A 13755-nucleotide genomic window follows, 5' to 3' on the forward strand; every position below is an offset into this window, starting at 1 on the left:
GGAACTCCCTTCTCGTCAGTGCAGAGGCAGAAAAGGATCTTGGAGTCATCACTGATGCCAAGATGAACATGGGCCGGCAGTGTGGGGATGCAGTCAGGAAGGCCAACCGCACCTTGTCATGCATCCACATATGCACCTCAAGCAGGTTCAAGGAGGTGATACTCCCCCTCTATGTGACACTGGTCAGGCCGCAGTTGGAGTACTGTGTCTAGTTCTGAGCACTGCACTTCAAGGAGGGATGTGGACAACTTGGAGAGGGTCCAGAGGAGGGCCACCCGCATGATTGGGGGCAGCAGGGCAGGCCCTACGAGAAGAGGCTACGGGACCTGAACCTGTTCAGCCTCCACAAGAGAAGGCTGAGGGGGGATCTAGTGGACTGTTACAAACTAGTCAGTGGGGGCCAGTAGGCATTGGGGGAGTCCCTGTTCCCCTGAGCACTACCAGGAGTGACTAGAAATAACAGTCACGAGCTGGCAGAAGGTAAATTCAGACTAGACATCAGGAGGTGCTACTTCACTGTCAGGGCAGTTAGGATCTGGAACCAACATCCAAGCAAAGTGGTGCTGGCTCCTACCCTGGGGGTCTTTAAGAGGAGACTAGACAAACACCTTGCTGGGGTCATTTGACCCCAGTACTCTTTCCTGCCATGGCAGGGGGTTGGACTTGATGATCTGCTCAGGTCCCTTCCGACCCTAGAAACTAGGAAACTATGAAATGGGCCAAATTTAATGAAATGCCAGGAACCAGAGGAAACAACTGAACCTTATTACTAAAGTTCTTACCTCTTGCTGAACATGGATTATAGAGGTTTGAAAAAATTCATACGAGACAGGATTTTTGTGGGCTGCAGAAATGGCAGTTTATCAACATGATTGCCATTAGATCCAGAACTCATACTAGAGAAAGCTTAAAAAAAATGTTGAGATGCAAGAGAAATAGCAGTATGACCTGCAGGCTAATAGCATATGTAAAACTCTTAACAGATATGTTGTCTCTTTGCTCTATTGATGTTGAGAAGCATCTTAAACTAGAACAAAAACAGGAAAAAAATAAGGCATAGTGCTGGCCAATCTCTTTTGGTGAAAAATGCATTTTTTTTATTAATTATTTTCATATAAGGAAGCTTTATACCATTTTCCATAGATTTGACATACTGCGTAGTCATATTTTGCTCAGAGCTGGGACCGTTTCAGGTACTTAAAAATCCCACATTGTTTGAAGTTTCTCTTTGAAACAAAGCGAATAAACCAAATGAGTATTAATGGGATTAAGTATCCTTCTGCCAATCAGGGTTGCAGCAGAGAATGCGGCAGCATTTTATGGAGAAATGAGACGATTCTGTGACTTCTAGTGTGGCAGACTGGAAGGAAAGCCCAGGTTTGTACAGTTCACTGAAGACATGGCCTACAAGACAGTCTCTTTCAGATGCCAAAAATCTTTGCAGTCAATCAAGCACAAAGACCCTATAAACGGAGTTCAACCTAAGTAAAATTTTGAGAAGATCCCTGGCTCAGTATCATGCCTTATGAAATCCACCTAGGTCAAGTCCATCTAATCCTCTTTCCCTCAAATTGCTCTGTGTACCAGTAGACTTAAAACCTCAGTTAAGTATCAAACAACGTTGTGAGAATCAGAGCTATTCCAATTCAATATCCATAGGATCCTCAAGGTTAGTTGCAAGTTAACATCTTGCAAAGGAAATTATTAATTTCAAAAGCATGCAATTATTCCTGTATAAGAAACAAAAGCTTTAAAGTTTTAAGGCTTGCAAGTAGAAATTCAGGAAGCTTTCAGGTTTGACCAGTCTATTTAACAGTGCCTACTATTGGCATTGCAAGGAAAAAGTGTAAAACTACTTCAATTAGATTTTTTCAGTGGTCAACACCAGCACTGAAAATTAACTCACATGTGAAATATTTTTATGTTGAACTGTGCATAAAACAAGTCATTATGTCAAAGTTTCCCACATGGTGAGAGTTTCATTAGAGGATAAGAGGGTTGTAAAAGCCAAGCCTTGACTGACTCAGAGGCAGCATGACTGCCATGGGAAACTACTAACTGTCTAAGTGAATCACATAACAAAGGACTGAGCTGACACAGCAACAGAAAGACTCCACTTCCATCATTAGAAAAAGTAAAAACTGAATTTTCTAAATTGGCAAGCTATCCTTTCCCAACAGTGTTATACACAGAGCTACATCTTTCATTTTACATCACTGGCTTATTGGACAGGCATCCTATATTGACCTTTGAGTGTCCAAGGAATTTGATAGCCAATTTTTTAAAATTATTTTTGATGCAATTGATTCTTATTGCATTATGCAGACATAAGCAAATAATACTATACACACACCTAGAAGAAGCTTACATTAAAAGGAGTCAATTAGACTGGTTCCCTACAATTTGGTTGTCACCCAAAAAAATTAGCTGCACAAAATATTAACTATATAAAAATTCAGATTGAGAATGATTATACAATTTGAAATAAAGATTTAAATTTTAGCATTTTCTAAAATTTTAGAAATTGGAAAACCTGCAAATTAAATATTTGAATAATATATATTTTACCAAGCTTTCAAACAAGAAATCAAACTTTTTTTAAAGAAAAAACAAAGATACAACCTACTTCTTTTCCCAGTAAACGTGGCTAACAAAGGAATAATACAAAAGCTGTAAGATCCCACTACCAGCAAGGTCAGCAAGGTAATATCATAGTGGTTTCCTGAATCGGCTGGTGGTGTGAGTGTAGAATTGATGAAATTATTAAAAGAAAAACCAGTTTCTGTGCAACTGCGGAGTCCTCCTGGTATAGTCATTTAAAAAAGGATCAAAGCGAGCTTAAAGCCAGAACGACTGCAGCCATGTTACCCCCTCATGTTCCTCCTGCCTGCTCTTAGTGAATTAGAGTGGAAAAAAATTGTAAGCTTCAAGGCAGTAGACAAAACAGATGAAAACAGCTAGCAAATAAGAGGCATCAGTTCGGATACTACTCTGAAAGGAATACATCTCTCTCTAGTATGAAGCAATGAACCTTTTTTCCCCTTCCCCTCCTAACAAAGAAAGACGAGAAAGCGCTTACAACCTCCATACACATTTCAAATATGGTGCTAAAACTGAACAGCAAAAGTCAACATGGCTGTCAGGGAAACAGAAACAGTTTGGTTATAGGTGAAATAGATATTAAGCTATGTAAAATTTAATTACCAGTTTTTAAAAGCACATGGAAGGTTTCAGTTTAAGGAGAAGGAAATAGTAGAAAAATAAAAAACTCACAATTTTAAAGAAATGAGGAACACACAGAATCTTCAATTCATCCAGAACAGATTTATTTATTTTAAACAACTTAGCATAAAGGCAAATCCTGCCCTTAGTCCTCAGGACAAAAAATAGCTGTGACACTAACAGGATATTTGAATCCACTCATTTAAATTTGAATAGCCTTGTTAGATGCGTCACTTTCCCTATTCATGGGTTAAGTTGCATTCTTTCTGTGCATTTTCCCTTTCTTAAAATTCCTGCAAGTGCTGAGAGTCTTCATCAATATATGAACAGATTAAGAGAATAAAAGATACGACCATTGGATTTAGCAATTTTATTGGTGTGCCACCTATCAAGATAAGTTGCTTACACTTAGAAAAACTATCAGTTCACAGATATTTTAGGTACAAAAGCAAATATCCACTAAGTTTTGTCTACATTGCATGTTTTGTTTTAAAACTTTGTATGTTACTAAAACAACTGCTTGATGCACTGCTTTAATATTACTGTAGAAATCCCACTCACAGAATTCAGATTGATTCATGCTTATATTAACTGTGTGCAAAAACCCCTTCAGAAGTAAGCATCTTGCTCACCAATACAGGATGGTTTGGTCTCAGGAAGCATAGAAGTGATCTTTCAACACAGTTAACTAGTTGTGCCTGTTAAGAAGTTTGTAAAAAAAAAAAAAAAGCCCATGTTCTGAAGGGAAAAAGCCATGAGTCCTTGGCTGAGCAATACAGGCTTCCCTCGCTGAATGTGGGTTCTGCATGTGCCAATTTGCTCTCAATGACCCTTTTTCTACCAAAAATTTGTTACATACAGAAGGTAAATTCATTCCTATGTGATCAGTGTGGTGGAAGCCCACAGTCAGCTGCTCTGTGCAGTGCATTGTGGGAGTGACGTGGACCAAAATACATAGCCTCCTGTGTAAATCTGCGCTCCTTGCTCATTGTCTGCATCACACGTTTCTGTAGTTGCCATCCCCATTATAGCTTCTAAGCGTCCCACTAGCTTCTCTCTTACCCCTCTCTGCTGTTCGCAAGTACCAAAATAGGCTTGTAGAAGTGGTAGAAATGGGTCTGGGGGTCAATACAATCAAGGTCTTGGAATGTATCTCCATTTTTACATTGTAAAGTCAGTTCCCTTTATGTGAATTTGAGTTAAGCGCCTTTTCCAGGAAAGCATGTACAGCATAAAGTGAGCAAAACCTTTAGTCCCAAACTGACCTCAAGGAATTTTTTTTTCCCCAACCAAGAACGATGTGGCCCCAGAGAAAGACTGAAAAACTGACAAAATACTTACAATTATTGCTGCAAGTACTTTGTTCACTCTGACTGCTACTGACTGAAGAGATGCTAGGTGTTCTTCTGAGTACTGGCACTTTGGATTTAGGAAGCGATTTTCCAGAACTAGACCAGGAAGCTGGAGAGTTTTTCACAGGTGCAGAAATCCCTCTTGGAGAGGATCCCACTCCTATTAATTTGAGCAAAAATAAAACTTCAGTGATATTTACCACTAAGTACAAAGATAAATCTGTCCCTAAATAAATGCATACAGTATACAGACAGTTTTAGGCCACTTTGATATGATTTACTGTACACAATATATTAAAAAGGATATACCAGCTTCAACATTTAAGTTCAATTTAGGCTTGCCCTGACAAATCTTCTACAATACAAAAAGGAAGTATAGAAGCTTCAAGTTCCAAGTTTTAACTACTCGCTGAATACAGGATAAAAACAGTTTGCCTAGCTCGAAAACACCAGCCTCTCAAATCAGACTGCTTTTGTGCAAGTGCTCATCTTCCAACAACAGAAAATTCTACAAGTTTACTGCAAAAAGCATAGTTCTCTGTAATGGAGGCCCTAAATCCAGACCACCTCTACCTCAAAAGAGGGCTCCAAAAGAGCCTTTTATCCCCTATGCTTTCAAAATATTTCCCCCAACAGCTGATAATAGGAGGGAGGCTGATTGTTATCTGTTCCTACATGATGATTGCTAATGAGGGACAGTTAATACCAACAGGTACTGTCCTTGGGAAAGTAGCCATGCAAGAGTAGAATCAATCCAAACAGTGAATAAGAGCAGCAAATGATACTGTACCTCACACAATTGCTTAAACAGTTTCTAAATTATTTTGCCAAGCCAAAAACCTTTAAACCACATTGCCATTAATAGCTGTACTGGCAAGCATGTTTTTGAATAAAATGCCATACAGTATCAATTAAATTGAACAAAGAAGTGCCTGAAATGTTAACTCCACTCTTACATAACTGAATGAATTACAGGTCATTTTCAGATGTTATTTTTATTGTGGTCATAACTAACCAGACAACTCTTACACATGGAAAATTTGCAATTTCACATGTTTAGCCAACTAGACTTCCAGAACCATTCCTTGGAAATTGACTAATGCAAATCAAATTATAACAGCCCAGGAAAATGGAAGTGTATACAGGTTCCTTGCTTTCATCTTTAATAAAATGAAAAATCTTGTTACATTTTTGTTAGACTTTCAGTACTTTTTAGCTCTATTACTTTATATCTAGTTTATAGTGCTCCAATTTATATAGGCATGCCAATACTCCTGGTTGCTCTTGGGTATTAAATATTAAAGAACGAAGACTAGTATAAAGAAAAATGCTTTAAGATTTTTTTTAAAGGGTAGGAAACCTTTCCACCCTTTAAATCTAATATACAAGATTACAACACTAGGTGGTGCTGTACAGCTGCATATGCAGTTTCAAGCCAAAATGACTACCAATTCATTTAATATTTAATTTTTAAGCAATGCTTATCTATACACATATTTGCTTTTGCACTTCTGAACCTACATAAATTGAGAGCAGTGATGAAGCAGTTGTTTCACTATAAACTCTAGTTACAGTCATAAAGCAGAATCTCAGTAAAATCAAACTGATCTTGAAAAAAAAAAACCCCACAGCAACAAAGACATATAAAAAGTGTCAAATGTATTTTAGCAAGTGTATTACTACTTATTTTGGTGTTAGTATTGGTTTTCAGATTTTTACTTTTAGGAAACACATGCAAGGACATTACACTCTTTAATTAAAATAACTTTGAAATGTGGCAAAATGCTTGGTTTGAGAATTTACCTAATAGGCAAGTGAAATGCTAGCAACTTGAAGTATTGAGAAACATTTAACATTTGAAACATTTGTAGGTTTTTGGAACTTCTACAGGCGTCTGAATTAGCACTGCAAAACCCTCTTTTGGTAAAGACATTATTTGCATTTGTAATATTAAAGTCAAATACGTACTTCATAAAATAATACTTCAGAACTTATGGAACTGTATAAACAGTGTAAACTGAATCTGCAATATTTTAAAATGCACTACGCTTTATAACAAAGGGGAAAAATCATTTGTTTAGCTAGCCACCAGTTATGTCTTAATGTTCAGAGCTGAGGATGGCATGCATTTTATCATAGTATATGCAGCACCTAAAAGATGTTCTACAAAAATGTCCAAAAACTAATGATACACGATTCTGAACTTTATGAATAAGCCAGTATCTGATATGACACTACAGCAGGGGAAATTCAGGTTGGATATTAGGAGGAATTTTCTGACTATGAGGGTGGTCAGGCATTGGAACAGACTACCCAGAAAGCTGTGGATGCTATCCCTAGATATTTTCAAGAGCATGTTAGACAGACACTTGGCTGGAAAGGTTTAGGATAAGGATGTTTCTGCCTTGAGCAAGGGGCTGGACTGATGAGGTGACCCAATGGCGTTTGCTTTCATTTTACTTTCCTGTGATACTATAACAAAAACAAACTAGTCCAGAGGGAAATTAAGATCATCAAGATTATGACATTATTCAACTGATAAAATCTAGAGAACAGCATGAGGAAGCAGTTTTTAACTGCTATGGCTTATAAACAAAAAAACAGAAAGAAAACCAAAGAGAGGGATAGCCATCATAATTACCTGCTGGAATAACTACACAGTGGCAAGTAGTCTAGAGATCTACCAAACTAGAATGAAATTACTCCAGGAAGCTCCTCAGTTCCATGAACACAGGTAGCTGCCCAAAGCATTTCCAAATGTCCTTGAAGGAATGGAGCTACACTGCTTTCCAGCAAGGCATAGATAACAGGAATCCCTGCATGCCTCAGCTTCTGGAGGTTCCCAAAGACAACTGTGCAACACTCATTCACTCTCTGCCCCACTTTGGGGATGTCAAAGGACTGAGTAAACTTCCCCCAGCCCCACCTATGATGCTGTGCTGGAGCTGGCAGATGTTTCAAGAAAGGTTTTACAATGAAAACCTTCAAATATATCCCTCCATTTTATGAGGGTTATTTTTAAAATAATTTCCTCAGGCATGAATGTCTGCACCCCAGGTTGCTTATACCACTTCAAAGGCAGTTGGAGAACTTCAAACAGGACCTCTGTCAATGGCAAAGAACTTCTGACACTTGAAGTAGCTGGACATCTTCAGTTCACCCACACTCTCCACCAACCACCAAATCCCAACTCAAGTTTTTCTTCTGCAATATAGCCACTGCCCTCAAAATAGGATTCAAGATAATCTGTACTGTCTTGTTGTACTTGCAACAGGTATTTCATTTCCAGGTCTCTTAGAATACTCAGCAACTCAACTCATTAAATGCTGTGATTCTCAACCAGGGCTGGGGCTCCTAGGGGTGCCATAAAATCTTTTGAAGGGCTCCAAAAGGTATGAGAAAGCAAGAGCAGTTTCAGGCTCCTCCCTGCCTGGTTGCTCCTCAGCCTCTCTGCAAGGAGCTAAGGCACAGTGATAAATTAATTTTTAAGATGGGACACTGCACAATTCACAAGTTATGGAGGAATGCCTTGAGTCAAACAAGAGGTGCCCCACAGCTAGGAAGGAGAACCACTGCCTTAATGACTATGGGCTTGTGCTCTTGTTTTTTTTTTAAGTTGGTATATTGCCAACTTTGAAACAAAGGGAATCTCTGTGTATAGGTACTGGATCTATGGGAATTGATGCTTATATTCCAAATGGGAAGCAGTAAGTATGGGTCTATTGTATTAAAGGTTGTTCATTATTAATACCATAGTAAAGCAGCTGTTAAACTAAAGGTTAACATTACGGAGAGATGCTACCAATTTTGAGGGTCAAGCACCATTTACACATCCCACCTTTAAACATTTCAGATCTAGGAGTCATCAGCAAGAGCACAAGTCTTGAGGATTTCAGAACTGGGAATCTTTGTAGACTAAGCTTGTGCACATGCATACATACAAACACACGGCTTTAATCTGCAGCCCTAAAAGGAAAATATCTTAAGTTCAACATGAAAGAAACAGGTTTTGAACATAAATGGCTTTACACTTCCTTAATGTTAGCTTCAGAATTATGTTTTTCTACAATTGCAAACCTACCTTGGAAATGCTCAACTTGTTCAGTAACCTGGAAATGGCAAACCATACCCAGTTTTGATGTACAGAAATGGTCTTATCTACAAGAGGGATACAAGTCTGGGTTTTCCGTGATATAGCTTCAATAGATAAAGAGCAGTGTTTTGCATGAAAGCACAAGGGAACAGCCATATCTACCAAAAATAACCTTTAAACATTCTTGTAATTGTATGCAATTGTTAAGAAAGCATAATAAATGCAGCAGCATAACTAATACTTAACAGTACACTGCAAGTTCCCTTGCTTATCCCTTGGATATCAAGTACTGGTGTACTATATTTCAAGTTCAAATCTCACTTTGAGCTAAGTGAAGTCATCCATGAGCACAGTAGAAGTACTTTGCAGAAACAAGTGTTTGGTTCGGATCTCACGTATAGCACAGGAGAAAGCAGCAATAGGAGTTAAAGAATGCAGCTGACTTCATAAAATCCTATTACTGTACAAAAAGTAAAAATTAAAGATGCAGACAAAAATTAAAGTCCTTTTAGCTATTACATGTTAGCTTAGAGAAACATGTCAGACAAGACAAGTTAAAAACTGCCACTATCCCTCTAAAAACTTTTGTTTATACAGAAGTCTGATCAGCTGAGGGATACCATGATGGATCAAAGAATAACTTACATGCATCAAAATCATTATTGAAGCAGCCTTCAACAACATCATTTAGGTCTATCTGTAAGTTGTTATAGAAATGTTCCTCCTTGGCACAGGTCATCAGGACCCTGAAGCACCAGGCCAGAAATGAAACAGGGTGGCCAGCAGCCATCCATGTACATGTTTGCACATTTAACTTGCGGGAGGAAGTAATGCTATCAAAAACTGGGACACTGGCCATAAGTTCCAAAGGGCAACATGTTATTATTGAAAATAAGGGAGGTTCAGGCATAGAAGGGGTGGTTGGAGGTGGGGGGGAGGGGTTCATTCCTCCTCCCACCAACACCCCTTTCAAAATTAACCTTTGGAGCACAGAGTAAAGGGCAGTGGGGCAGAAGATTACTCATTTTCTCTGCCTCTTTTACTGTTCTGTTTTCAGTTTGGGAAGGCATCTGAATATCAGCTCTATGCCAAGGGCTTTTCCCCTCCCAATGCATTTGAGTGAAGCCCACAGCTAATCAGAACCTGATAACAACAATAAAACAACTTTGCTGGGGCAAGGTACAAGACTAGCAGGATTCAAGACAGCCATGATTTGCAGGAACAACAGCTATTTGGGAAAATCAGCTCTGGCCCACAGATATTGTTGCAAATAAAATAGCACGCTTCAATTTTATTTAGAATAGACAAAAGCTGATAGATTCACATACTGATATCTGGTCGTTGTCCTTAAGTGTAGAGACAGCCATAGGAGAATCAGCCAAACTGTGATACAAGTGAAGTCCAGATATACTGGATCCTTAGGCTTTCCACTGATCTCCTTTTCCCTACTGGAATATGGGTGCAGAAAGACTCCATCCAAACTGGATCTTTTTTCAAGTTAGTCTAAAAAAAATATCAAGCTGCTTCTTGGTTCTGACCACTCAAGTTTTTGTTGGCAGTGCTATCAGGATTTCTCTCAGAGCCCAAAGGAAAAAATCCAGCTCTCAAAAAAAGTTAGCGAGATGTAAATCAAGAGGCTTTTGATAGCCTGAAACTGCTTTTTTAGTCTTGCTTACAGGTATTGGGTACCAGTTTTCCATGTTATTAAACTAATTTGTCATAGACTTGCATGAGAAGGAAAGGGCTTGCTGTGACAGACGTCATTAAAAAAAGAAAAAACAGAAGTTATTCTTAGAGAAAATTCAAGGGTAAAAAAGTATCCTATCCCAGCAAATGTCTGTAAATAATCAAATAGTGATTGAGTACCAAAAACATTCCTCTGCTGGAATTGAGTTCATACCTGAGACACTTTGCTTCATAAGGAAGAGTTTCTCACAAGCACAGATGTATTTTCAGATGGTATCAATGCCTGTCCTGTTAGTACCCGCCTCAGCACGTACAATTACAATATACACCCTGCTTCAGGTGCCGTGCATTAAAACCAAGAATGTGCCAGCTCAAGTTATTGTCTACAAAAAGCCTGGGAATGTGCCTGGAAGGCTTGAGAATATTGGATCCTATGGTGCAGAATCAACTAGAATGGACGAAAATAAAATCTGTCCAAATTGAAAAAAATTCTCCCTTCTTGAATCTGGGAGTCGGTGTATTTTATTTTATTATTCTTTCTATTCCTAGGGTATAAAGTATCAATTTTATCCCAGGACTATTAAATCTGGCCTCAAAAAGCCTTTTGGCACAGAAGGAAGTTCAAATCTATCCAAGTAATTGATACAACTTTGAGAACCTGATCTACTTTACATTTGAGACCTGTGATCTGAACAAAATTTTACTGCTCATTTACTTACTTTCATTTCCTTCAACCCATTTCACCTCCAAGAAGAAAGAAAGAATGACCAGTCCATTCTAACTCCATTTTTCTTCCACAAATGTTGAGGCAGGACAACAGTAGCAGCAGCATCTATATAAATAAGGAGAGCAGAGTACCTCCGACTAACATGGGGAAAAAAAAAGGGGTCACGTTTGTCACTCCATGTCTGTTGTATGCTACCTTTGCTTGTGGAGGCACCCAGTGAGATTCTTCCTAAGGACTGTAATCAACTGGTTCTGTTATGCTCAGGCCAAACTAGCCGATTATAAATTAAATGTCCAGAAAGGCAACATTAATTAATCTTCGCAGAAATCCTGTATTGACCGATGAAGAGAGATTCCAGAGGCAGTATTTGGTACAAAGAGAGCTTTAGAAAGAGTTGTTCATTTTTTCCCCCCTTGAAGAAACCAGTTTTTCAACTGGATCAGCAAAGGGAGGGGAAGAAGCAAATAAATGAGAATACTTCAAATCTCTTGGTTAGGGCACTCAGAATATTCATTATTTCTTTAACTCTTAGGAATAGGAATGTTTCCTTCTTTGCTTCACATTGGATTGAGGCAAAATTTAAAAAGAGGTATGAAAGACTGAAATAGCTTCATGAAGGTCGGGGAGAACGAGCAACTAAAGCCATGAGTTACGCTCACCTCCATCTGCAATGAGACATCTGATTTCAAGTTATTGAGAAAGCATACTGTAGAGCTGAGAAAGAACGGTTCATTCTAGAGCCCTTATCTACCAAAGATAATCTGACACAGATGATGGGGGCATTAAAGAACTTAGTCAAGGTATGATTAGCCACCTCCCCATATGCCTTACAGTGAAATTTAAGGGCTGATGCCATTCTTACTGATAAGTTAGCTGAAGCCCACATTAATGATATTCAAAAGGAACTTCAACACATCAGAAAAAAATCAGGATGTCAACAGGTGCCCATCAGTTTCAGTTCTACAGTAAGCTATTTCAATGTTTAAGCGAAAAGGCGGACTCCACAGAAGATAATAGTTAGCATAACTTTGCATGTAGCATCCACAGAAATGAGCATGGTTGGACCACAATAAAAGATGCTCTCCCTTCACCCCACGTGAGGTGAAGGGAGAGAAAGTGAGCTGAAGCTATGTGTTCCTTTAGCCATACACAGTTTTGTGCTAATCTTTCTGCTTTGTGTTTTCCATTTTATATTTGAGCCAGCATGTTCATGGGGAGGGGGATGAATGTATGTGTAGACTCTATAGTCTGGCACCTGAAAACTCATTTTTGACACAGGATTTCACTCCATGTTCCTGGAAATAACATATTGTTCTCTAACAGTGGAAACACTCTGGGTGTTTATAGACATGCACCAGGAAGCACGGAGGGGTGGGGGGGGAAGGGCTTTAGAGTGGTTCTGAGAGCTGCTCTAATTAAAAAAGGGCCCGCAGTGTCATGTGTATCAGTGTCCCTGCGCTGAAAAAATGGCAGCAGGGGGGCTTTAACTAAAAAGTTTGTTGAACCAGCTTTAGTGTAAAGCACCCCTGCTGCCATTTATCAGTACAGGAATGCTGATGATGCACATGACACTGGAGTACATTACTACGCTCCACCAGAATCAATTAATCATTAATTAACCGAGTACCATTAAACCGAGTCTTCTCCAACATGTTGCGATTACAATGCATCAGAGCAGCCTCTCCGCATGTATACAGGCACCCTCTCATTCCAATGGGTTCATAAAGTTAAAAAGAAGCTGAAATGATACCAGCCAGGGGAACTTTGCAACAGTCACCATTGCATTCAGCATCTTAATCTGTATATTTCCACAAGTTCGTTTTATTTTAAAATAAAGATTAATCATTCCAATTCACTACTTAGTATTACACAAAGTTTCACTGAAATCATGCACTGCAAAGTCTTCATATACAGTTTTGCTACTAACCTTTCAGCTTAAATGGAGACAATAGAAATCCATTTGGCTTCAATTTCCTAATCTGACAAGCACTTTCTTGTATAATAAAATTGCATCAGGCACACTGACCCAACACTGTCTTCTATTGTTACAGCCTGCTCTAGTTTTAACTCATTTGAAATTTTTAGAAAAATTACCCATTATGAACAGCACTAAGCCAAAAATTCAATAAAAAGGGCCATTTAATGATTATGACATTTGAAAAAAGATACTGTTCATCTCAGTCTCTTGCAATCAGGCTTTAGCAATTAGCCTTTAATATGAATACCCACTGAAGTATAGGGAAAAACTTATTTGAATAAATCATGTTCTATTATATCAGGTTTTTTTGTTATTTATTATACCTTGACCCTCAAAAATTTTTACCAAGGTTGGAGTTCCTTCATACGCAGACATGCTACAATTATGTTTGCAGTTTGCTGTAAACGTTTTAGAAAAGTTACAGCAGATCAGAAGTATGAATAAGAGGAGGAAAAGGCCCTCCCCCAAAAACCTGTCACTGCTTTTCCTGGTACAGCATTGGATTTAAAACCAACCCCCAATAGTTAAATTCTATACATGGAAAGTTCTAACAAATTCATAAAGTTTGCATTCATAGAATCTAATTATTGGGGGGGGTGTCTTAAAATTAAAATCATCTAGCTAGTAAAGATAGCAAGTAGAAGATCTTCAGGCAATTTGTAGCTGCTCCATCCATAGCTCAATAAAATAGCCCTTT

At 38.6% G+C, this 13755-nt stretch overlaps 1 protein-coding gene across 3 annotated transcripts in view; it reads right to left on the bottom strand.

Moving 5' to 3' along the window:
• The window catches only part of MTUS1 (microtubule associated tumor suppressor 1), a 212743-nt gene that overhangs the window by 117720 nt on the left and 81268 nt on the right, over positions 1 to 13755 (bottom strand). For 2 of the 3 annotated variants that reach the window (XM_019526124.1, XM_019526123.1), the window contains exon 4: positions 4564 to 4734. In XM_019526124.1, the coding sequence (XP_019381669.1) occupies positions 4564 to 4734 (171 nt within the window). Of the gene's footprint in view, positions 1 to 2626; positions 2832 to 4563; positions 4735 to 13755 lie in introns of those variants that run through there. The other variant, XM_019526126.1, reaches the window with a different exon arrangement.

This window comes from Gavialis gangeticus, unplaced genomic scaffold (assembly GCF_001723915.1).
Source record: "Gavialis gangeticus isolate Ggan-Ray unplaced genomic scaffold, GavGan_comp1, whole genome shotgun sequence".
Taxonomy (NCBI): domain Eukaryota; kingdom Metazoa; phylum Chordata; order Crocodylia; family Gavialidae; genus Gavialis; species Gavialis gangeticus.